The 26,369-nt window shown below is 44.8% G+C and overlaps 1 protein-coding gene across 1 annotated transcript; it reads right to left on the reverse strand.

Moving 5' to 3' along the window:
* Positions 1 to 1,868: 1,868 nt before the first annotated feature.
* On the reverse strand, positions 1,869 to 25,531 carry LOC147892519 (uncharacterized). Its single transcript, XM_087387237.1, has 8 exons — positions 24,438 to 25,531; positions 23,149 to 23,225; positions 16,459 to 16,627; positions 16,146 to 16,234; positions 15,571 to 15,735; positions 4,582 to 4,659; positions 2,682 to 2,785; positions 1,869 to 2,572 (listed from the first exon to the last, which is right to left on the reverse strand). The coding sequence occupies exons 1-8, from the start codon at positions 24,976 to 24,978 to the stop codon at positions 2,467 to 2,469; spliced, it is 1,329 nt and encodes a 442-aa protein (XP_087243363.1). The 5' UTR covers positions 24,979 to 25,531; the 3' UTR covers positions 1,869 to 2,466.
* Between the last annotated feature and the right edge of the window lie 838 nt (positions 25,532 to 26,369).

The following is a 26,369-nucleotide window of genomic DNA, read 5'->3' on the forward strand; positions in this document are numbered from 1 at the left end:
GCCACTATGAATGTAAAAATGATGCCTAATGGAACGAAATGGATATAGCCTATTTCAACTTTAAACCTTTGTTTCATAGAGGTCCAATAAGATCGTTCTTGTAAATTTTTTAGGTGGATTGTTCGTCTTCCTAAATAGTTTTAAGATGGAGGGGAATGTTGGGATCCCTCCATGGAACAAAGTCATAAAGGAACACTTGGGGTACAATATAGCCACATGGGACTCGTGATGATGGGACTATTATTTTCCCATTTTCAAGAAGGCAAAAGCTTGCTTTATTTTATTATTTTTTCCTTTTTGCATGACTTCACATACAACATCACTACTTATCTTAATGTCCTTCCGGTCAAAACATTTAGTGATTAATTTGTTAATGGACCATGTATTTCTTAGATGGACCATGTTAAATGTGTTGATATCTTTTCAATTGCATGTTGAAATCATGACTTTAACTATGTAAAGTGTACTCTCTTGGTTTTCACTGCTCACTTTTCTTACCTCGCTCGATTTTTGTCGCTCGCTTTATCGACTACCTCATGCAAATGATGATGTCACCGTGTCATCCTCCTTTGGCATCATGTGCATGCTTTGCATGGTTTCTGAGATTAGAGAAATTTGAAGGTTGCACCAAGTAAAACCAAGGGTATCACCCCAAAAAATATGAGGCCATCTATCCATTCTAAAGAGCCCATTGAGTTATCTCATCTTATATCTTCGTGTATCTCCTTGGGGATCATGCCTTAAAGTCCTATCCTATAAAAGTTAGATTCTTTTTTTTAATTGTGTGAGACCAATAGCTACGTATGGAGTTACTTTGTGAGCAACCAACCTTAGTGAGGCCTAAGAATGCAGAAGGATGGAGCCATATTACTTTCTCATATCATTCACAATAAGCCCAACGTTCCACACTAGATCGTGTATGTAGAGTTTGGAGCATTGGAATTACAATAGGATATTGTCTCACAAACCATATACATATAGGTTCATGGAGATAAATGATCCTAGAAATTAAATTTATTCGCAATTGTTAAAAGAGGGTTACCGAGTGTCAGACTTACTTCAGAGCTTTATGTTCTACATAGTAAAATAAGTCTGTTAATTTTAATTTCCCAACTAGCAAGAACCAGTAGAAATTATAGTTCAAACAAACAATTCACATAGCTGTAAGCCAGTTAGTCATACCACTATGGTTGTCTAGACGCCTCCCTGCAGAAATTCTCAGTTGTGACCATCACACAGTATATGACCATACTCAAGGCTCTCTTCAGCTACGTGTACAACCGTACTTTTTAGGGAATGTTTATCTATGCCATCAAAAGAGCCCAGCCTCTATCGGATTTCAACCTTAAAGCTATATCATTTTCCAATGCAGATAACTTTCATGGTATATTTCCTCATTCGAATTTAAGACCTGTTTACCTTCTAGACCTTCAAGCAGCATGCCTTGACGTTGTGCAGTTCAATCCACCTTCTAGCCATTCGGGCAGTGTACCTTAAAATGTTGTTGTACAGCTTATCCAAAACTCCTGCCAGCTTGTGGTCTCCATCACTAGTGTACATTGTGCCATCTGCTTTCATTATTTGGGCAAAGATTGAATTTTGTAACTCTAGCTATACAACAGTGAGTGCTAGAATTGTATGTTACTATTTTAACTGAAGAAACTAAAATGCAGACCCCAAGATACCCTTATAGGACACAATCTTCTTAATCTTGCACTTAAGCTTGTCAACACTCCAGTACCTACTTGCATATACAAAAGATCCATTTGTAATTTGTCACATTCACCGAGAGAGGAGAGAGAGAGAGAGAGAGAGAGAGAGAGAGAGAGAGAGAGAGAGAGATTCCTGCAAGCATTAAACTTGGGACTTCAACAACAGTCCGCTCTATTCCATACAAAAGAGTATGTGGAGACACAAAATGTCACACACCAGAACAGCTGCAATCTACTGACCTCGTGTATGTGAAGGGGGCACACTAAGGAAATTCAGTAAGATCCATATCTAACAGCTTCTAACTTGTTTTAAACGTTTATGATGTTCATCTTTACAGGAGTATCAAAATCGAAGAAAGTAATTCTAGGCACCATAAAAAGGCAGCATTCCTAGAATCATCAGAATAGCCCGAAAGTGCCTCGCCAGTTCTGCCTGTATCTTACAATTACAAATGCAGTTCTGAACCTCGAAAAACCTGGAGGATACGTCTGAACTCTAGATCTAGCCCATAAACTTAATTATCCATGCTTGATTCAATAATCATTCAACGTTTCATGAAGTCGTAACCCAGGGCAACATGAATACACAGGGACATTGCCATCTCATTTGGACAACATCACCAAGCAAATAAGATCCGCCTATTCACAACTTGCACATACAGGTGATTCCACTCCCCATAGATATATGTAGCCCTTATTAAAGGCACACAGCGGTACAGAAATAATATTTTCAACAAAAATCGAAAGCAGCAAGTTAAAACATTTGATAGAAGAGACTTGTTGAGCCATCTCCAAATGATCTTAGTTCGGCTGGCTTTACAACAGCACGGCACAAAGGACAGGTCCGTTCTCTTTCAAACCTGGTCATAGATAATTGTTAGAGATAGCATGCCACCACGCAATACCTATCCAGATAAACAAACCATCAACATAAATATAAGATTATAGAATTGAGAGGGAAATACTTACCATTCAGAAACACAGTCTTCACAAAAAATATGTTTGCAGCTAAGCAAAATCGGTGCATGCATCTTTTCTTGGCAGATGGCACACAGATCCCCTGCTGCTATGACCTGTTTCAAGATAAAAATTTCAATACCCTTAGATAAAGCAATCTTTACACCTTTCAAAAAAAAAAAAAGTAACAACCAATCAATAGACAATAGCACATATGAATCAGAAGAAGCCTCAGAAGCTCACACAAGAAAAGAGACATCATATATCTCATGCACGGAATTGGTGCAGGGATATCAGTGGTGCCAAGGAGTAAATAGGTGCCCTCCCGCCCCCACCCCCACCCCTGGTCCCCTGCCTCCTTTTCTATGCGTGCATGGAAGGATGGACTGTGTACATGTGTACAAAAATGGCAAGAAGACTCTTCAGGGGGACAGTTTTGGTCGCACATGGTCAGTGGTTATAGAAACAGCTACGTACATTAGTATATCCTTAAACTATCTCAGCTATCAGGCCATTCTTTTTATTTTTAGACTCCAATTAGTCTCAAAACTGGCCAAATGGCACAGAAGGTGTGTGACCCTCGCAAATGGTTATGATGGCATCCAACTTGTTCTCCTGAAAGACGCTATTTACTGACATGCTCACACTTTCGCAGATGGAGATCTAGCTATGCTGGGCAAATGGCACAGAAGGTTTGGGACCCTCGCAGATGGTTATGATGGCATCCAACTTGCTCTCCTGAAAGACGCTATTTACTGACATGCTCGCACTTTCGCAGATGGGGATCTAACTATGCTGAATCACACCTTGCCATAGGAAAATCTGCAGATTGTCCAATTTATAGAAGAAAATGACAAACCTGACAACAAAATATCATGTACGAAAGGCCAAAAACGCTGTAAACATCTTGGAAAAAAAAAACACTGTAAACAGGCTGCAAATTATACATGAATTAGTCGATGTATCAATACAGATTGAAGTACGATGAACAAAACTTCACACCTCCAGGCTTGAAAGGGATTCCAGAAATCTTTACCAACTCAAATACAGGTGAAAAACAATGCTCAGAATCAGTGAACATGGGCTATCGCAAACATTTTAGGGATAGAGAAAATATAGGGGAATGCTACAACTAATTTGGAATCATGGTGCTACTCATGCTGCCAAAACCTGTCCTTTTACCTCCAGCTCTGCAACATATTTTTCAAAGAAAATAAGATTAAAAAACAAACTACTGAGCCCTGTCAATAAGACCTATTCAGCTCAAAATTGAGGATTCATCATTACAATTGACGTTTGGCTGCCTCAGATTTGAAATCTCCCACACATCCTGCCTGGAGTGGCAAATCAAATTATATGCCTAACTAAGAGTTATCCAACACTTGCTATGTTAGGTGCAGAAAGGGGGCATCCAATGAGTACTGATATGGCGGTAACGATCAATAGACATCGCCTGCAATCAGGAGATTCTCACGTCTTCTATTTTGGGTCTCTCTGCATGACTCAGCAATCGTGACGAAGTATTCAGTGTAGACCCCACTCATCATCTGATGAATGTATGTGTGTGGGAAGTTTTCCTTTTGGAATTATCCATCAAATTCTTGCTGCTAGCTGCAACCTCCTTAAAACATCTTAGCAATCAGCACATGATCCAATCTTGCTCAATGTGTTAATACTAAATTTTGCAGGCATAGTCTTGAGGTATTCTAAGGCCACGAAAAGGATCTCTTATATCATAATACTTCTTTGCATCACTAAATTTAATGTCAAGCTCCACACAAACATGTCATTTGTCATAATACAATTATAAAAAGGAAAAAGACCAGTATTGGTAACCTTTGAAACTAAATCGACAACCAAAATAGACTTCTTACAAATGCTCATCCACCATAGGACGATGACAGTTTGTTACCTCCTCTGTTGTCGCATAGGACCCATACTGCACTTCCCTACGTGAGAGTGCCTTTAAGGCTGCAATAAATGTTTGCACCTGTAACCAAAGACAAGATCAGAAAGAGGAAAAGTGACAAACCCGTAAGTAAAACAAGCTGTGTTTCTATGTATCAACTGTTAGGTAATTCTTCAACATTGGCAATGAAAAAGTCTCTTGTGTGGAGTGTATGGGATTTTCATCTTCTAGGGAGACAGCATAATTCAACGAATTCACAAAGAAACAGCCCCCCAAATAAAAAGGGAGCTATCATGCTTTCAGATTCTGGGTGAGTAGAGTTACTCAAGCACGTGTTGGCTTATCTCTTAGTGAAGTGGCAAGAGTATTGATGAATTAAAGCTAGATAGCAAGCTGGCTTCTCAAGAAAATGTTTGCTTATACTATATTGAAGTAGCAAGAATTAGAGCAAAATGGCAAGCTGGCTTCCAAAATAGCTTCTTTACAACAAAGCAAGCTTTGACCCTCTCAGGCGAGTTACATTTTTGTAAAATTTCATAAGCATAAGCTTTAATGCTGCTTTTGTGAGTTTTGCAACCCCTTTAAAACCTCAAAGAACTTCTCAGAAACAGGCTGCACAGGAAGTATTTGTAGAAAAACAGAGAGAGAGACTTGCCAGGATAGAAAGTTCACACAGCATGCAGTACAGTCATTGAACTCGTGCAAGAACACACAGTAAACTGAACCATAAATACATCGCAGCAACAAAACCTGAGTACAAACACAGTCACTGTAGGGTTCCAAAGAGTTGAAGGAAACAAACAGTAAACTAATTTGAACTTCTGCAAGAACACACAGTAAACTGAACTGTTAAGTACATTGCAGCAACAAAACCTGAGAACGAAGAGTCAGTAACACATATGGAGAGTGGAAGCAAGTGGAGAGAGTGTTGGAGAGGCTGGGGTGGAGAGTTTTATATAGGGCTGGAACAGCCCCTGGATTGCTGACCATCTGCCAGTCTGGGGGTTAGTCAGCCAGCCAACTAGCCTGGCTGACTGGCCTGCAGCCTATAAAATGGCCCACTGCAGGGTCATTTCCCGGGACTAACAGCCCTGATAATCAATCCAAAAACAGATCTTCCCCCCAGCTGACTGCCCCCAAAACAGGCACAATAACAGCTCTACAAGATATCCCCCGACGGGCTCACGGGCAGGCACTGTCGTATTTCAAAAGCCCCTCTCAGGACCTGGCTGTGGGCCTATACCCACATGCTGAAGTAGATACTCCACCTGCTCCCAAGAAGTGCCTTCGTAAGATGTGCTACATTCTCCTTTGCTAACAATGACCAAGCTCCATCATGCCACCCTCAATCAGCTTCATGTGATCATGGAACACTGGATTGTGTGTTATAGCGATGCAACTCTCACTATCACACCGGATCAATGAAGGATCATCTTGTCTGTGCCCCAAATTTGCTAACACCAGACAGCCTTGCATGAAGCCAACCTAGCTGTGTGGTACGCTGCTTCACTCGATCATCTGTTGCTTCTTGCTTATTTTATTTTTTTTTCCAAGTAAGAACCTTCTATTAATGCTTGAAAGATTTCATACAAGACAACATCCCGAAGGTGCTTAGTATGAAAAAACCGGAAAAGGCTGAAAGAAAAAACCGGCCTGTTCTAGAGAAGCCCAGCTCAATGCCTAGGGGATCTTTGGAAATGGGGCTAACAGCCAAGTGGGGGGACTATACAGCCAGCAAATCCCTCGCGGAGTGAAGATGTAGAAAACACCTGCAGGCCAAGCCTTGCAGAAACAAGCACGCCTCTCAATAGTCGCCCTGGAGCCTAGAGTCCCGCGCTCCTAGGTGGACCGTAGAGTGTAATGATATCCTGCTAGATGGCAACCAAGGTAGAGCCGGGTGCTCTCCCATCACAAGACTACCGAGCCACCCAGATGTTCCAAGCCGTGATGCTGGCTGCCACCTCCCAAACACTGTCCTCCCTAGGAGGAGGAGCTAGGGTGTCAGGGGGGACTGCCTCGTGGAGTGCAATCCTCTGAATGCTCTGCCCTTGTATCCGGTAGGCTAGGGAGATCTCATCAATCTGAAACGTGTGTCCTCCCTCTGTCAACCAAGCCACCATCCCCCAGGTGTAATCTCTGTGTATGCTCTGCATGCGTGCATGATCCTGAGGGCTCTCATCCAGATCCTCGTTGCGCCACAACAGCTCCATAGGAGTGCGGGATAGTCTCCACGACACCATCTGAGCAGCAGTGGCACTGCCCCTCCACTCGCATCTGCTCCAACCACAGGCCGATGGGCAAGTCTCCGTGGGCTGCCAGCCAGAAGAAGTATGAGATCTTCCTCGGCCGCAACCTGGACCACAACCACGTCCACAACCTGGAGTGAACATCCCGGGGCACTCTCTGGATCACCCAATGTCTTTCCCTCGAGGGAGTCCGCCTCGATGAATCCATCTGAAGTCTCCTGCCAATACGTGTGGTGTAGGAAAAGAAAGGCACCTCATCTATCGTCTCAGCTAGGCCGCCCCTGGTGAGCCAGAACCACTCCCCCGGGTCCCACTAGACCTCCCTCAGGCGTCTACCCTCCCATAGCCAAAGGCACCATCGAGAGGAGTCCTGCTCCAAGATACTCGGATCAATGTGCCACTCCTTCCCCAAGCGTCCTACCACTCTGATCATCTACCAGTGTATCCCATCAAGACTCCCATCCATCTCAGGGTCACTCCTAGTGAGGGGCTAAAGTAGGCCTCCAGGTCCTACACAAAAGAAGCCTAAGTGCATGATGCCGCGCTGCATCAAAATCCTCAAAGGAACACCAGTACGGGAAAACTGCCCCAACCATCTGCTGTCTCTCCAAATGTGAAGTCCTTCCCACCAGGACTCAGGAATGGCTAAGTCGATCTCAACCATACACTGCCCTGCCCCTCTCAGATGCGCTAGGGCGTCAAGCCTCGCCTCTACCTCCATAGGTAGTCTACTCCAACGACCAAAAGACCCTACTAGGCCACTCTCCCACTGTGCCCAGCCAATGTGAGCCCGCTGCCCAAGCATACGTTCCTCCTAATCTCTGACCTCTGGGTACCACATAAGGGGCTGGCGCTCAAACTCCTCTCTGCATCTGGGCGGAGCACGGATGAGGCCCCCTGCTAGTCTCTGTCAAACCCTGTGGAGGCTTCTCATCAGGGGGGAGCCCTTCCTCGTAAGGGGTGCCTCTGAGAAGATCCATCTATGTGAAGGCTGCCACTGTCCCCCAGTGCATGGGGTGTTCCTCAGAAGCCCTCTCTGTAAGAGGAGCTTCCAAGGCTCGGCACCTAGGGTGAGGCCACGAACCACCAACTTGCCCAGAAGGGCCCTGCTCTGCATCTCCGGATCAATGATACCCAAGCCTGCCAGTGCCTGCGGCAAGATCACCGTCTGCCAAGCTACTCGGGCCCTAGTGTTCCTCGTGCCGTCTAAACCTGCCCCGAGGAAGTTCCGTACCAACTGTCGGAGCTGCCCAATGCATCCTCTGTCAAAGCACTAACAGGAGGCAATATACCAAACAGAGGCGAGAAGGACGTGGTTTGCAACTAAGGCGCGACCTGCGAGGGAGAGTTTGGCCGAGCTCCAATAGAGAAGCTTGCGCCGAACACTCTCAAGGACTGGGGCAATCTGCTGCTCTACTGTGATGCCAATACCCACCTGGCATCCGAGATATCTCGATGTCTGGCCCCGCAGTATCCATCTGAAATCAAAGTCACTCCCCCACTCACGAATCTCCTGTGTCTTCTCAAAGCCCGTGAAGAAGCCTATAGATTTCTTCCAGTTGATCCGTGCCCCCGAGGCCTCACAATAGATAGCCAAGGCGCCTCTGACTCTCTCTAGACTCACTATGGTGCCCTCAACATACAAGGCCGTCTCATCTGCAAACTCCGAGTCAAGGAGCTCCTCCTCCTGTCTGATTGGGAGTCTCAACCTTGTGAGACCCGCCACCTGTGATCTGAAGTAGTAGCCTAGAGCCTCCGCTACAAACAAGAAGAGGAAGGGAGCTAGTGGGCAGCCCTGGCGGACCGAGCGAGAGAGAGGAAAGGCCTCACCTGTGTATCCTTCGATAATCATCTAACTAGAGCTCCTTGCATATAGCGCTAAAACTCCTCTGACCCATCGGTCTGAGAAACCCAATCTCCTCATAGTGCCCTTGAGGAAAGACCACTCCACCCTGTCGTAGGCCTTCTTGAAGTCCAAGAGAAGATGGCCAATGGCTGTGACTCCTCCTTGGACCAATCCACTACCTCCTAGAACGTGAAGATGTTGTTCAGGATGTTGTGCTCCTATACAAACCCAATCTGTATGTCATGGATGATGTCGGTAAGATGAGGCCGTAACCGCAAACTCAAGACCTTGGCGAGGATCTTGTATGCAGTATCAAGCAAAGTGATTGGCCTCCACTGTCGGATATCTGACCTATCTCCCTCTTTTGGGATCAAACAAATCCACCCCCTGCGCAAGGACTGAGGGAGAAGACCTATGTCGAAAATCTCCCGGCAAGCTAAACGGAAAGGGGTGGAGATAATCTCCCAGAAGTTTCAGAAGAAGGCCGGGATCAAGCCATCCTCCCTCGGGCATTTCTGGGTCGGAAGAGCCTTGAGGGCTTCCCAGAGCTCATCTGTGAAAGGCTCCTCAAGTCTGCTGCATAGGTCCCGCGAGACTATTGTCGGAACGTGATCCCAAACTAGCTCTCGGGCCACAAGACCAGCTGGGGTCATCCTCTCTGTCTGAAAGGGTCATCTTGGCGCTCTCCGTCACGCCCAACTGTTGCGCCAGTGTGATGACCTTATTACTATATGTCAACACAGGCAAACCATTCTGGAAGAGACGAGTGAACTCATCCTCCAGGTTAAGCATACATTGGGGTGGGACAAAACCGGCTTTAAGGTCGGCCACAAACGTTGCCCAAACGAAATTCGTCTTAAACGTTTTTGGGTCAGTATGCTTACTAGCCCAATGCTGCCACCAAGTCACCGCCTCACCTGTAAGATGAGAGGCTGCAAGGTGGACTTTATCTTGCTCATCTTGAATCCGCGCTAACGGAAAATGAGCTACAAACTGATGAATAAACTGTAAAATTGATGAATGGTCACACTTACCATCATACTTAACAAAATTTGGAATGGACCGAGTGAGTGGTGTTACCTTTGTCGATGGCAAAGCTATGGCGGAGACGGCCGCTGCGCTCAGACTTGCCTGCATAGCGGCTAACATTTGTTTGTGTTGGCTGTGGTTCCTCTTTCTTCCAGCGGCTTTTCTGCTTCTTTTTCCTCCAGATGTTGTTTTGTCTAGTCTAGCTGTCTTCTGCTTTCTTCCAGCTCGGATGAATGTTCTTCGAGTTGCTGCAGCACGACCCGATTCTGCTCTAGAAGGTTCGCCATCACTTCTTGGGTATTTGGCGGAAGCGTATTTTGTTGATAGTCTTTCTCCTCTTCAAAGTCTTCGCAATTGAAATCTTTTCTTGACCCTTCCATGGCGCTTGATTGTGCGTCCTTTCCGGATCTCAACACAACCATACACTCGCAGTAGCCAAGCTGGATACAAACCGAAGCTCTAATACCAATGTAACATGCAACGGTTATCTGATCGTGTAATTCACAGCAAGACCTTTAAACCTTTAGCGAGGAATGAGCGTTGTTTACCATAGAGAGAGAAAGGAGATGAGTGTGGAGAGAGAGTAGAGTCGACAACCGATTGGGTCACTCTACCCACTGAGGGCCCCCTTCCCCAATCAGGGGAGAATTTGCTTTATACTTGGAGAACTGAGAAATACAGAGAACACTCTTCAAGAGAGCACGGAACACGCTTCTGAAGAGCTCACTGTGCACACATATAGCAGACCCTAAGACCTGAGAGGCAACGCCAACCAATACCGAGACCTTGATGCTGTCCACACTGACAATATAGGACGCTTCTGCAAGGCAAGGAAGAGGCTTGTGCTGTCTACCGGAATGCAGGGTTACTGCGTGAGTGAGAGAGTGAAAACTAGAAGTGATAGATCCTATGAGAGAACTGAGAGATGACTGAAATATAGAGCTGAGAGTGAGCTGTGTAAACTGTAAAAGAGAGCTAAGAAAGCTGAGGAAACAGTGTCCAAACCTCTCTCCGTTTGCTGGTCCAAACCTCCGACTATTGTGCTGCGTGGTCACCTTCAGATCAGGCTGAACTGATGGCCAAGGCTAGAGCAGGGCCAGATCTGAGGATCTCAGGGGCTGCACAGGAGGCTGAAGTGGAGCTGTAGGAGAACTGAAGGCAGAAGCAAACTGAATGAGAAAACAGGGCAGCCAAGGGGTTTTATAGACTCAGTCTGTTTTACAGACTGGCTGTCCTACAACCAGCCTATAAAAAGCCCTCCCTGGCTCATTTGCCAGGGGAGTTTTTGGGCAGCCTTTGCAGGCTGCCTTCCCTGCTTACCTGTCCAGCCTTTCGGGACCCTAAAGGGACTCCTAACCTAGGCTAAGACCTAAACTATAAGATGGAAACACTTAACCTACTGTTCTCCAGTGGGTACTAGTGAACAAGAACTGACTACTGACTTGACCTAAGGCTGAGAGACTGACCTACGTAGCTTGTGCCTGACTGTCCCTGGACAAGGGCTCACAAAGGGGTCACAGCATACGACAAAATCTCCTATCTGGGAACTATAATGCACTTGTCGATGTGCCAGTGTGTCACCTTTAACCCAAGTGCAGGGGTGCATGTGACAACACAATACAATCAATAAGGATACTGTCAAGGGAACCAAATGGCAAGAACCCCAATGAGAATCTGGAAAGGGTAATCTTGAAATATGCCACAAGAAAACCTTGACATGAAAGAACTGACTATCATAGTTCTGTAGCTTCAAGTCTCAGCGCACAAAGTCTAAGGTTCTAGCTACTACATATACAAACCACAGCCATAACCAAGCCCTACATCGAGAAAAACCTATACCACAGCGCTCTTGCTTCTCTTTGCAGCTGCTGTCTACATGGACTACTTAAACGGAATTGAAGCTTACAAATTCAAGCTGTATCAGATGGACGCTTTTGCTTTGGTACCACTTTTTTCATGCCGTCTCTTCCTCCTCACCTTCATATGGTCACCCTGGCTTCCCCATCACCCCATAGGCTCCTTCCTTCTTCCTCATTCATTCCCTCCTCCTCCTCTGTCTAAGTGTTGGCTCGGCTGGTGTAGAGCCGTCATAAATGGCGCACATGAGTGGCGAGCACAAGGCTGGCTGTAGCTGGCAGAGTTTGAGCTATGGTTTGTTTTGGCACTTGATGGGCTGTATAAACAGTATGGTTGGAAGCAAGAGTGGGTGGCCCAGTTTGTGATGGTTCTGTGAGAAGTGCAGCGGTGCTGAGCAACAAGACAGCAAACAACTCACAGAGCAGAACTGAAAACAGAGAACACCAAGAGAGACTTGCACAAGGATCTCAGGAAAAGCCCCTCTACTGCTGGGGAAAACCTCAACTTGTGGTGGACAACTGCTCAAGGCTGAGATGAGAAAAAATGAGGGAAGGGGCCCTATATATAGGGTCACCCCCTGCCTAAAACAAGCGACCAGAGGGGGGGAAACCAGCCGACCAAGGGGCCAACCCTGGGTCGGGTCAGACCGACCTGCAGGTCGGGTCCTATGGCCCTGTTTGGGGCCTGTGTACCCCGCCATGAGGAGCCACCCAGGCACCATGTGTGTAGCCTGGTGGCAGCCTGGTAGCAGGGCCAAGACGGGCTCATGTGACCCCCGCGGCAGGCCCGTGTGGGCCCTGTGCCCTCCTGCAGCAGTCACAGATAGGTGGTGGAAAGATCCGGGCTTCGTATGCCCACGTGCAGTCCACATGCAAGGACAGCCCTCAAGTGAGCAGCCATGGGGACAGAAGTGGAGAGATCGGGGAGGAGGGTAGGAGAAGGGGTATGAAGGAAGAAAGAGAGGAGGAAGGATGGAAGACAAGGCTGAGAGGATTGAAGAGAACTCTTCCTTCGACCTCCATGAAACTGGCCTTCACACAATCCACTACTTCAATCTGAAAACTGTTGGAAAATAGGATAGAATCACTCACTCCTCACACTCCCAATCGCAGCTCAGACAACACTCAAAGAAGGGGATTGGTCTACTCTTTGCGTGTTGGGTCTCACACTATTTGCTCTGAAAGGGGGTGTTGGAAATATCATAGCCAAAGAGTGTGTTGGTGTGATGTGTTGGTGAGTAGTACTAGGTGATCTAGTACTAGTTCATGTGTGTGAGTGCCACGTGTCATTATGGGACCTATCCCATATGCACTAGGTGCTAGTGTGTGAGTGAGTAGCCTATATAAGGCTTGTACTTCACTTATCTTGTCATACTTGATGAATGAATGAAAGCCTTCTTAATGTCTTCATTTGAGCACCATTTCCTCACACCCTAACCTTCTCTCGCTCTCGCTCTCTCTCTCTCTCTCTCTGCCCCCACCATGTTTCTAACATGCTCAAGGCTGAGATGAGAAACAATGAGGGAAGGGGGCCCTATATATAGGGTCACCCCCTGCCCAAGAGAACCAACAGAGGGGGGGAAACCAGCCCACCAGGGGGCTTACCCTGGGTCAGGTCAGGCCCACCTGCAGGGCAGGTCCTATGGCCCTGTTTGGGGCCTGTGTACCCTGCCATGAGAGGCACCACCCAGGCGCGCCATGTCTGCGGCCTGGTGGCAGCCTGGTAGCAGGCCCAAGTGACCCCTGCAGCAAGCCCGTGTGGCCCCGTACCCTCCTGCAGCGGTTGTGGACGGGTGGCGGACAGATCAGGGCTTCATATGCCCATTCTCCTACCCCGTACCGTCCATGTGCAAGGACAGCCATCAAGTGATCCCCCTCTACCTCTCTTGGGCAGGCAAACCTTGAGCGGGGGCAAACCCACAACAAAGGCCCTAGCACTCCCTCACATGGGCGGGCAGACCCACAACCAAGGCCCTCACTCAGTGATGCAGGAGATGACACCTCTAACAGGTTCATGGGGATATAGTTTTCACAGTGAGCAGATGTATTGTCATGTTGCAGACAAAGTATATACAAAAGCTGCTGTAGAGGTTTTCTTTTGAGGATTGCAAGCTAGTTGCCATACCTATGGAGACAAATAGAGGTTTAGTCTTGAGGACTCAGGAGGCCAAGTAGGCTGTGGGCTATTTGATTTATTTATGCAACATGAGGCTGGAGATACAATATGAAGTGTCACAGTTAAGTAGATTTATGCATAGCCCAAGGAGTAAGCACGGAAGGTTGTGAATAGGATATTTTGCTATTTGTAGGGTACTCCAACTCCTTGGTTTGTTCTAGCCCGGGGTGTTAATCCACAGCTTCATGCTATTTTTGACTTAGATTGGGCTGGCTGTTTTGACACACGAGACTTATGATTTTTGCTGCTTCTTGGGTTGTTCATGCATTGCTTGGTTCAGTAAGAAGCAACCTTCAGTGGCCACCTCTAGTTATCAAGCTGAAGGGCAGCATTCACAACTACCGTTGAGTGTGTGTGGCCCAGAAAGTTATATGCTAATTTGGGTATGGAACAGCTGTCCCCTACCTCTATCTTCACTGATAGTCTGAGATCTTTGGCAGTTGCAACTTGCAAAGAATCTTATCTTCCATGCACACACAAAGCACATCGAGACACTATATATGTCTAGATGAATCCAGGAACATTGCCGAAACTCATCATCTAAAAAAACATCATGATATTCACTCATAAGGCTGAAACCATAAACTCCATCACGCATAGCAGGGACTACCTACTATTACATCCCCACTATCATTAGGTCAGGGAGAGAATGTCCATAGGAGAGATCAGCATGATCTATGTGCCTACACATGATAATGCGGCACATATGGTAGATCGCTGGTCCGTAAGCTGCAATGGGCTCGTGACACAAGTGACATCGTGGGGTTGGCTATGGCATCGATTATGGATAAGGATTTCAATGGAGGCAGCCTTGGGCGTAGATAATGGCAATTTGAGATGTGCAGCAGAGCTATGGCAAGTAAGGTAGCATATACAGAGGGGTATGACCTTGGAAGCTCACCCAAAATTGTGATGTGCCATGACTCACCAAGTCTATCTAACAACAGAACAAGGATCTAAATGGTGAAAACCCAATTTCAGACGTCGTCGTGACTCTCTTCCTTGTTTGCGTGTTCTTGCTGAGCGCTATTAATTCAAAATGTTCAAGAGAAGAAGTTGACAGCTTCAGCAATCTGCCAAGCCTGAAATAACAACAGACCTTGAAAACCATCCTTTCCTGCAACCTACCCTGAGGTATAAAGTCCATACTTGTATCATAGGGCCATAGCTAGGAGGACCACACATGCTGACAGCCGTCAACGCCCCATCACAGGTTTTATGCCGCCACAGAAGCCTCACACATCGCCGATCCCTTTTTAGGGTTGACATCTCCGCCAGCTTCCAAATGACCACCACTCCCCAACCCTCGCCATGAGCTCAGTGATCTCTCTCTCTCTCTCTATGTATCGATATCGTTATGATTATGGGTTTTGTTTGTATTCATCATGGTGTTGATGCCCACTTAGAGGCTCCACCTGTGGCCACAGCTCATTGTATCAGGTTTCTTGTAGTCTCATAGGCCCTTTGGTCTTCCGAAGACTTTTAATAAATTTCTTTCTTTCTTTCTTTCCCATTCACAGACCAAACCAACTTAGAATTCATTTAGTCAATGAGCTTTGCTCAAGCTCTTACAGTGTGTTCCTAGAGGAGCCTGCATGCATTTCTATGAGATCAGTGACTTGAATAGGAGCAAGCAGATAAACTGTCAAATAGGCGTCTTAATCACAAGCACCAACAGCCTGAGAAAATAAACAATTAGAGAACAAGCAAAACACATACTGTCAACAAAGAAACAATACCTATAGACCGCCTGCAGCCAGCAATGCAAATAATAAAATGCAGCATATATCAACATGAAAGAAGTTACAAAATACAAATAAATGATAGGATAGTTGTTACCTTTTCCAATACGGAAGTTAACTTAAAAGTCAGGTATAATCCAGTTGTCAGGGATGAAAACAGGCTTCCATAATCTTTGTTTAAAAAGAAGCGGTACCAAACAGGCGTTGGGAGTAAAGCACGATAAAGAAGCAGCACATATTCTATAAAAGTTAACAGCTGCCCCTGCATTGTCAACACCAATTTCTTAGCAGAGTGCATATGTGCATCAATTGAACAAAAATATATCTCTAAACAAAATGAGGGTGCATTGCAAGAAGCAGCTAATGAAAATGACTCCCTCCCATTCATCTTACAAGGATGAGGATCAAGATAGGCATACAGCATCAAGAAGCAAATTAAAGGAGTGCTTCACACTCACTGCAAAAGGGTGAGCAGGTGCTTTCATCCATTACAAATAGAACACCACTAATAGAGTCGTCGAAAAGGGGGACTAATCCATTAGGGAAACACAACTACAGCACAAAAATATGGCATACAGCCTAAAACCGAGAAGGGGGCATTGGCCTGGGAGAAAAGAGGGGGCAGTCCAGTACAAGAAATTGCAGCTAAAAGAAAAGGGTGAAAAATCAAACCTGCCTGCGATAGTTCCGACCCCTAGTGTTTTTGTAGTAAATGAGAAGCCCACATTTCAAGACCATTGCACCTTGCCGAACCATTGTATCTTGTCCAGTTGTCAACAAGGAAAATTTGTTACTCAGTATTCTCTCATATAAGCACGTCACCTCTGGTGAGCAACGTGCAACAAGTATGCTTCTTCAAATTGTAAGCTTGATTTTCAGACGACTCTAAGACAGCTTGTTTTAAAAAAAACTCTGCAAAAATACAGATGGAAATAGGTAGCAAGTAATGATTTGATCTGCCATTAGTGACCCAGAACTGCCATACCATTCACTACAATTATAAAGACGGCATGCCAGAATTTTGGAATTTCCTTTGGAGGAAGCATCAATAGAGGTCTGACCAAATCCTCCTTATTGTACCACCAATAAACTGCAACAATTTGCATAAACAGCCCTAATCCAACCGTAAGGAGGATCAAGCTTTTCCTCTCACCCTGCAAAGGCACCATAAACAGTTGTCAAATGTCTTAGCTTTGCCTTGCTATTCATTTTTCAAAAATAAGTAGAGAGCTTGAATGTCTTAAAATGTTTTTAGAACTGTTAAAGTGCTGCTGCAGCTTCACAAGAACATGTGAATAGTATACTGGAAGGAACATTCTTATGTACCTTTGTAAGACTAGAATAAGTCCAATCATATGTGGAAAGAAGATGTGGTCTTTCTCCTCTTCTGAATCTTTTTTGGGAAAAGATTCAAGCAGTTACTAAAGAAACATTGAACGCCATCCTTAAATTCTGAACTTCTAGGTTCTTAGGGCTTGCCACAGGTAAAGCTAATCTCGTTTTGCCTTATTTTTCTTCTCGGCATCCTCTACTTGACAACTTAGGTGATTTAAACAGGCTCTTTTACACACTGATCCCACACAATGTAAAGGATGCATCACAAGCCCAAGTCAGGTCCAATCATAACACAAGCTCCTGGCTTCAATCAGCCAAGCCTTAGGCACAGCGCAATGAACACAAATTATCCCCAGCAGACTAAGCTTACTAACAGAAAAAAACCTCAGCCAGGGTCAACCCAGTTACAAGAGACATAGCAGCAGTCCAGCAGCAGCTGGCAGCCATGCAGGCTTCCACATCATCCATTGAGGTGTCCAGCAATACAAACTGCTGTACTGCAACATCAGCCAGCATGGGGCAGAACACTGCCTTCCATAGGCTCACGTCTAACTCAGACCTGGTTGATTGACCACAGACCAGGTCGAGTCTGTCAGACTGCCTGGGTCTATGAAAAGCCAGGAAGAGGGCCCCTTTCCAGTTGGCCAGGGCCAGACCTAGAGGCAATTACAACCAGCCAATTACCAGAGGCCTCACAGCCTGAAAAAAGGGGCCCCAGCCTCATCATCCAGCACAGTACTTTAGTCAGCAGCAATCAGCCTTTCCCAAACAGCCCCTGCCGCCACCATAGCCTCTCCATATCCAGTGCTCATGTAGGAGCCATTCTCAGCCATCAGCCAGAGCCAAGTCCATCCATGAGCAGCAAATCTTAGCCTCTGCAATCAGTAGATCGAATGAGGATCTAGAAGATGTACTCAGCCCACTTCATAGAGGGAAACCAACACTTCTATCCAATAGTCCATTTTTGATTGCCAACACCAAATAAAGATAGCAGTTAGCATATTCTCAGTCTTCCGATGTGTAACAGCTATGTGCATGATGTGATGAGTCTCATGCAGGCCAATACTCCAATACTCTCTTCTCAGTTAGCATTCACGCTTCCGGATCAGCTAGTATGGGCACATTTAGTGACAGAGGAATGTAAGCTCATTGCTTGTTAAATTTGTATCAGAAAGTGAATTGTTTTCTTCCTGGAGTCTATCAGGGGCTGTAGCGTGCAGGAACTGGAGGTAGGGCACCCAAGGTGTCTTCTGTCTCGACTCTCAAGTAGCCTTTCCATATCTCCCCTTAGTGGGACATCCACTAGATACCCAACAACATATGGTGACCGCCCCACTCCAGCAAGGTCAATAATGAGTACAGAGATGCCAAAAAGCACCAGTGGATGAGCCGTTCAACCCACCATCTCCACAGCTACAACCAGGGATGTCAATGGTTCAGGGCAGAACAGATCCTGTTACAGGGCCAGACCTGGTCGGTTGACCCATTGGGTCTATCACAGACTGCTTCAGTCTGTGAAAAGACAGGAGGAGGCTTCTTTCCAATCAGCCAGGAACAGATCTAGGGGCAGTTACAGTTGGTCAGTTACAGAAGCCCTCCTAGCCTAAAAGGACCTCGATCTCCATTCAGCCTCATCATCCAGCACAGCACTTCAGTCAGTAGCCTCAGCAGATATCAGCCCTCCCCAAGCAGCCGCTGCAGCCACTATAGCCCCCTTGATGTGTAGTGCTCGGGTGGGAGCAGTTCTCAGCCATCAGCCATAGCCAAGTTCAGCCATGACCATTAAACCCTAGCCACAGTCAGCGGATCCTGCCTCTTTAGTGAGGGTCCATTGGTGCTTGCCAAGGCCAACCAGAATAAAGATAGCAGTTAGTATACTCTCAATCTTCCACTGTGTAACAATTATGCCTGACGTGATGAGTCTTATGCATGCTAACGGTCTCCCTAGCTTTTCCCCGTTCCCATTCTGAGAGGGGTTGGCATTCTGCACAGTGTGGGGTAACTATGATTTGCACGCCTTACATCACTACTCAAAAGGATCTCATACTATTAAAAACACCATCCCACCTAAGCAATCGAGGTGGGGCCAACTATATACGTAGACTATGGCAAGCTCAATAGTTCAAGGAAGGATGAGAATAGAGAAGATCGAATGCCTCCTTGAATCCTCCCTGGGAAAAAAATTGTACTGGTTGGATCACTGATGGGACCCTTATTAGGTGAAGAAAATAGTCTCTATCAAAACAATCAAGGCTACTAACCATGCTGGTCCAAATGGTGTGTTGAGCACCACAAGGACTCATAGGCTTCATGAAAGGACCCTCTTTCTCTTTCTTCGTGACCTCACTCTCCTGACAGCTTGGAAAGAAGACAGGGCCGACTACTCAAATATTTTGTTTGAAGTTTTGTGACCAAAGTTACTAAGCACTGGCTGAAGCCACCTACAACATGGGTACTTCTAGGGATATTATCTCCTACACGTTTAATATGAGGCATGCCCACATTGCCCAGCAATTCATTCCAAACCTATACTCATCTAATGGAGGAACAGTTCATATCCCCTCCAAAACTAAAAGATATTTCCTTCGTTATCTCTTTGTTCATTTGTGGATATATGACTTTACCCTGTTTTGCTCCATCTGTTCTTTTGCACATCAAGTCTCCTTAGTTGACCTCAGAAAAGCATTTTTTAGATTGAAGTCCACTTTGATTATGAATAGTGTCAGAAATAGAGACTATGTTGTTCAAACTGGCTGAAAATTGGAGCATGAGCTTTACCTACAATTCCCTACTGCATGCAAAAATTCATTGCCAGAAGTGTATCCAATCTTCTGCTACCATGTGTCAGCCTGAGAACGGGCTGAAATATCAAAGTTGTTCAAATTGCAAACTATTTCCATCACTAGAGTCGCCCTCCTGTCAATATTACAGACACACTCAAATCTGCAAAATGATGCATTTATATAAGAATTAGCACAAAATGGGAAGGAGCTCTCTCCCATGATACTAATCAGATGGAAAGCAAAATTGGTATGGGCATTTCTTAAAGTACTGACGGCATAGCAGAATCGATATCAGATATATTTTGGAGTAGTCATTTAGAAAATTAGAATATTTTGCTTTCCCTTTTCTAATCATAAAGATTACATGAGATTTTGAGACGAAAGATCTCACAAGAATACTTTGAAATTATAAGATATGTTAGACAATAATTACTAATAAATTTATGGTTGCATGGGATATGACTAGAAAGAGTGAAATTCAATAAAACGCCCAGTCATTTTGTTAATTCATATAAAAACATTGTTTCTTTTAGCCACAACAAGAAGGTTAATGACGATCTAATTCTCCAGTTCCAACTCCCGCCTACATTGGCTTGCTTCAAGTTCGTGTGCCGTTAAATGACCCTGCTTCAAGTTCGTATCTCAGATTCATGCTATTTTCCCTAAGCGGCCTGCTGACAACCTGTGGACAATGAAGCAATTACCTAGGTATGGCTCATACATAACCGTCTCCTCAAGCAAGGAGAGTCCAAGTGAAGACCCACAACCATATGATTAGAACAGCATAAACTAAAATGGTGACAGCCAGCTGACTCACTTCCCAGCCATAGGCTTGGTGTAAGTCAAGCCATCCCCAAGCCTAGGGTCCAGACCATACCAACCCAAGCAGCTAGCTACAATAAGAATCAATGTCCCAAACCACAGGCCCTCACTTGTGAAGGTGACATTGTAGAAAGCTACTGCTAACAGGGCTTTATAGGCCAATGTGAGTCCAAGGAGAATCACTTACCACCAGGATTCGATCCTTCTAATATAGTAGTCACCTATGTACTATCAGGGATATATTCCCTAAGTTCATGGTTAATGAATGATCGATCAAGCATCCACTACTTCCTATAGCTACCAGAAATTAACATATCCTGCATCATCTTAAAGTCTTCAGCTTTCGAGATCCTATTGACGCCCTTGAGGTTTCTTACCTCCACCGCCCCAGTATGACTCTACTTCTTAGCTAGCTAAGAAATCTCTAAGTCCTTATCGTGAGCTGAGGTTGCGCTTTCTGTTTCAAGAAAATATGAGAAACTAGTAAGCCAAATAAGAAAGCATTTGATAGACAAACAACTCCAAATAGAACTCAACTTTGAGACAGTCACTAAAGGCTTGTTTGTTAGTGAGGCCTTTTACTATGGTCAACAGACAATCCAGTATAGAGGTTCTCTTTCCAATCATGACAAACTAAGGTTCCAAACAATGCCCAAAACATCCATCAACGATGCATCACCTACATTACAGCGTCTTCAATGTCCAGTATTCTCATACAGCGTCAAAACACTAGCATTCCTAATATCAAGACTTTCTTCCACCATGTCAGCCATGCACTTCTTATTCAAGAAAGCAATCCATATTCTTAAATCAATCTAAGCCATATTGAACTTAGTATCTAGTAAGAAAGATAGGTATTCTATATGACACACGAGTCATACAAATGTCAAAACATGAGTATCAAACCCCCCACATGTGAGCCCCCATATGGGGAGGCCAAGGGGCCATGAAACCTGCAACAACTTAGGGCCCTCGTGGGCTGCCATGTGGGAAGTTAGTGAGGCTGCTACATGGGCAGATCTGAGGTTTCTTCATCGGCTGCTACAAGGGCAGCAAGCTGGCTGCCAAGTAGTCAGCATAATGGACTACGTGTGGGAAGCAGCTCTGGCTGCCACATGGGCAGCATAGTGTGCCCATCCAGGTAACCAGCCATAGGAGCTGGAAGGCCCCTCATTGAGCAGCCCTTTGGGACCCTTTAAAGCATAGTTACCCAGAGCAGGAATACAGAACCCACTCAGAAAGGGAATGGAGAAAAGCTAGGGAATGGGAACGGGAGAGGAATGTCACTTATTATACAGATCAGCATAAATATATATACGATTACAAAAAGAGAGATACAATTAACAGTTGATTTAGAGATTAGACACTTCAAATTCCAAACAATTCAACGTTCACACATCAATTATCAAGATGAAAACTCAGAAGACAACATTACAAATGATCTAGAGGTCTAGAAAAAGGAGTCCAGATGATATATAGAATCATGATGATGAATTATCATAGATCGCTATGGATTATGGCACAAAAGAACCTGGCAACCTCCCTCAACAAGGCAAGTCCTGAGTAATTCACTTACAAGAGAACATGGATAATCCAGCTCAAAGTAGCTTGACGGGAAATATAATGTTGAAGGTTCTAGCTAATACCGCACTTATAGCATTCCATGTACTTATCATGTTTACATCACAACCTCTGTGACATTGCAAAACGATATTACTTGCTGTTTTAAAAAAGCACCTGCAAGCAATACATCCGTCATCTCCACTTAATCGTCTTCCTCTTTCAATTTCTGGATTAGTGTACAGATAAATTACACATGTATCTAGATGACTCAAGGAACAGACCCAAACTCATCCTCTGAAAACACAACTAGTGCAGTTTGATCTCATGATAGTCACTCATAAGGTTGAAACCATAAACTCCATCACACATAGCAGGGACTAGCTACTATGGCATCCCCACTGACGTCATCAGCGCAAAACAGTGGGTGTAGACTATAGTATAAACATATGCTCTCACACATACAAATCCACACACCCACGCATACTTGGGCATCCATTTATACAGAGGCCTTCGTACTGAGTCTTTGTTGGCACTCCAGAGGTGAAGGGCAAACTCAGCCGTGACAAAAGCTAGCACTGAAGGAGAAGGCCCTGGCTAATCAAAACCTAGTCCACATTCTCTTCATCCAAGCTACAACTGCTTGCGAAGACTATGATTTCACTTTAGTCTCTCCCGAACGAGAATCCAGATTCCATATTGACATGATAACTTAGACAATTGACTCATTGTAAGGTCTCTATATTGACATTCAGACAAAATAATTCACCAATGCCCATCTTGTAATTGTGATTTAGGGCACTTATGATATCAAGCAATCAAGATGCTGCTATAGTTGTATCTTAGTTTCTAGAAAACATCCTTCAAAGACTGCATCATGTTAAGGTGGTTATGTATAACCGAAACAGACTCCTTACGGAGCCTGTGTAGCTTTATAGATAGATATGCTTTTCTGACAACATATTTTGTTGACCCATTCAATGACATAATTCTACACCAAGTCCTTTTCAAATATGATCACAATGCAATGATGTAGCTAAAAGAAATGTTGAGAAGAAGCCAGAAAAGCTAACGAGAAATTGAATGAACACCGTACTCATTAGCATCCAAACCCTCCTCCCGTCTCCAACAGTGTAACAAAGGACACTGAGTAAACTAACACTCCATTATGTTACCTTTAATGCAGTCTGTTTTCGAAGAAGATCATTTGATTTAATCATCACCACAGAAAGCCAAAAAGTCACTAGAAAACCTGAAATATCAAGAATATTATATTAGTGACATGATTCAGGCCAGCACAAAAGAGAGTGTTTGAGAGATTAAGTACCAGGTCAGATGTGCAACTGAAATTGTGCATAACAGGAAAATCTTTGATAGTGTGGCTGAAATTAGTCAGGCCAAATTTTCAGAGTCAATCAGCTTCTATTTTGCAAATTTGCATTTACGGACACTATAGCCAGGAGGTCTCAATTGTGACAGCTTCACAAACAATCATGGATAAGGCTCCATGCAACTCAGTCAGTACTTGCATCTAATAATGCTGCAGCCAGAAGCTGGTCACCAATTGTATTGTTGCTAGACCGAGGAAATCATACTATTACAGAGGTGGACAATGAGACAAGATTTGGCATGGTGTTCCTGATTTTTTAATCAAGGTAGCAAAATATCTAGATGAATCCAGGAGCATGCCGAACTTCATCCTGTAAAAGCAAACCAAACGGTGCTATTGCTATCACGTTATCTACCCACAACATTTGGGTCTGATGGCAATACTTATCACGGAGATTCCAAGCACTAATAAAGAGATGGCAGATTGGGCAAGGTTTGGGACAGTTTTCTTGATTACAACTCACGATAGGAAAATTTAAAAAAAGCTTGAGCTTGTATCTCTTGAGGAAAATGCAGGAAATTTGAGCTTGATGATAGGAACGTTTGCTTCATATGTTCCGGTTGCTAACATCATGTACCAACAAATGTCCTAAATGTCCTTCTCAAACGCTATAAACACAAAAACAAGATTAGCATATAGACAGACCCAAAAGTTAACTGGATTCTTTCTTAACAAGGGGTCACAAAGACTGCAGCATGAAGGGCTGTACATAGCACCTTCATTAACATACCAGAGAAAAATATGGGACCTTCTTACTTGCTTTTTAAGGAGACACACACATAGATCGATGGATAGATAAAAGAAGGCAATAACAGAAATACTCTCTGCACAATGACCAAAGGTTTTGCCAGCCTTGTCCCTCCTATAACACGAAGGCTAAGCACTCGGCATACCCACACAAGAAGTCTCAACCTTTAATTACTGCCCTCCATACATTTTCCTAAGAGCCAACCAGGTTTTCAATTTAACCCAAAAGGGTGATTGAAAATCAAGTCGCAAGATCCAGCATGTAGATCAAAATTCAAAATAGTTTATGTAGTCACTTAAAGATGCCTCACATTAAAGAACTTTTACCTTGCAAATGCTGACGGATGAATACTATCAACAGAAGCATTGAAAAGGGAAGAACTTGCTCAATCCATCTCGCCAGCTGCTGAAAGTCGTATCTCTGTGGAGTTGTTTCCCTTTCATTCACCATAGCACCGGTTTCAGAACTCTCTACACCTTCGGGTCCGACCAATGGACTTGCTGATGGAGACGAACTTGAACCACTCTCAATGGAGGCCACTACAGGCAACGATACTGTGGAGCTGCTAGTGGCTTCATCGGCTGCCGTCCTCCCTGTTCTGCCCTGGTCCATCTCCCCGGAAGCAATTATTCTGATAGATACCTCTCCATCGCCCGCAGCTGCCCCTGTGCTAGGATCTCTATTCCGGTTCAATGCAAGTGGTGAAGAAGTACTCGGAGCTTCGTTATCGGATTGATGTAAAGCACCTCTGAAGACGCCAAGAAGCTCCAGGAATGCAGAAACCGGAGCCTGTAATAGACCAGAGGACAACTGCAGGCCATATCTCCTCCTCCGGTATGCTTCCGGAGAGGATCCAGAGCTCTCCATCGATAAAGCACGTAGTGAAAGGTTGAAGGCAATTCCCTAAGGCAAACAGACGATGACCGAAAGGCAATCGGAGATTATTGCGGCTCGGATGCCGACAGCGGTTCGAAAGTCTTGATTTTGCAGGTTAAGGCTGCCCGTGCCGTATTATACTCCCAGGATGACGATCTCTTAAGATGGCAGACCCGGCTAGTAGAAACTCACAAACATTACGCAGAACTTCCGTCAATGGTCTCCAGGGAGGGTACGCTGATGGAGATTGAGGTAGGGGAAAGGGGAGGAGGGCCGGGAAAGCTGGCAAACTCGCAAAATTGAACAGGCAAATACAGATTGGAGGAAGAGGGACTCGAATCCGGCATGAGAATCGATGATCCGGGGGGTGATGCTGGACGATATTTGGTGCGAGAGCGATTGGTGCTGGAGAGGAACAAATTTGAGGTTGAGGAACTCGAATCTGGGATCCAAAACGATGATCGGAGGGGAGGGAGGGTGGATTGATGCAGTATGATCTGCTGATTCTTCCTCTGCCTTCTTCGTCTTCTTCTTCTTCTTCTTCTTCTTCTTCTTCAACAACTTCGCACCTCCTCAAACAATGACCAAAAACGAACGTTTCCTTAACCCTTGTTTATCTCCTTAATCCCTGGCTAATCCCTCACAAGTATCATATCCATGGTTATTTGATTTTCAATTTTTTTTTTAAGGCAATTCCTTCGTGTCTACACACGGCTTTGCTTTTTTGCGGTTTCCTCATTTCACACTTCCAACCTGAAAATTTACCTGTCACAAAACAGTACCTTTCTGCTCAAGAATCGGTTTTCATGCCGATAGTGCCCAAGCAACCTTTGATGTCTAGGTGCCACAATATGAGAATAGTTATGGAAGGAGGAACTTGGGCAATAACTCGCTACAAAGTAGTAGAAGATTGCTTGAGCAACCTATGATATGCAGGTGTCAAACTATGATAATAGTTATGGAAGGAGGAACTTAGGCTGCAATGTGTGATTATTGGCTACAAGGTAGCTTCACACAACCACCACAACAGTTGGTGTGCATGACCCTCACCTTTGAGGCAATGTGTTTTCTTAGCCCCGAAGTTCAGCTTGTACTATGCATTCCAACAAGTTGATTGTTAGATTTTTTCCCTTTTGAAATCGTGAAGAAAATCCTCTTGAAAAGAAAGGACAAAACTTGTGGGAGGAACATTGCATGGTGCTTGTCACAATGCCATTTTTATATGTATAAATAAATTTAGTTTGAAGTCGAGAGTGCTCAAGAACTTGTGACATTGAGGTGTCAAGATATGAGAATAGTTATAGAAGGTGCGATGTGTGATTGGCTACTAGGTAGCTTCACACGACCCCCACAACAAACTTGTTGTTCATGACCCTCACCCT

The sequence above is a fragment of the Dipteris shenzhenensis genome, chromosome 16 (genome assembly GCF_047967505.1).
Source record: "Dipteris shenzhenensis isolate YYH24624 ecotype China chromosome 16, Dip_SZ_1.0, whole genome shotgun sequence".
NCBI lineage: Eukaryota > Viridiplantae > Streptophyta > Polypodiopsida > Gleicheniales > Dipteridaceae > Dipteris > Dipteris shenzhenensis.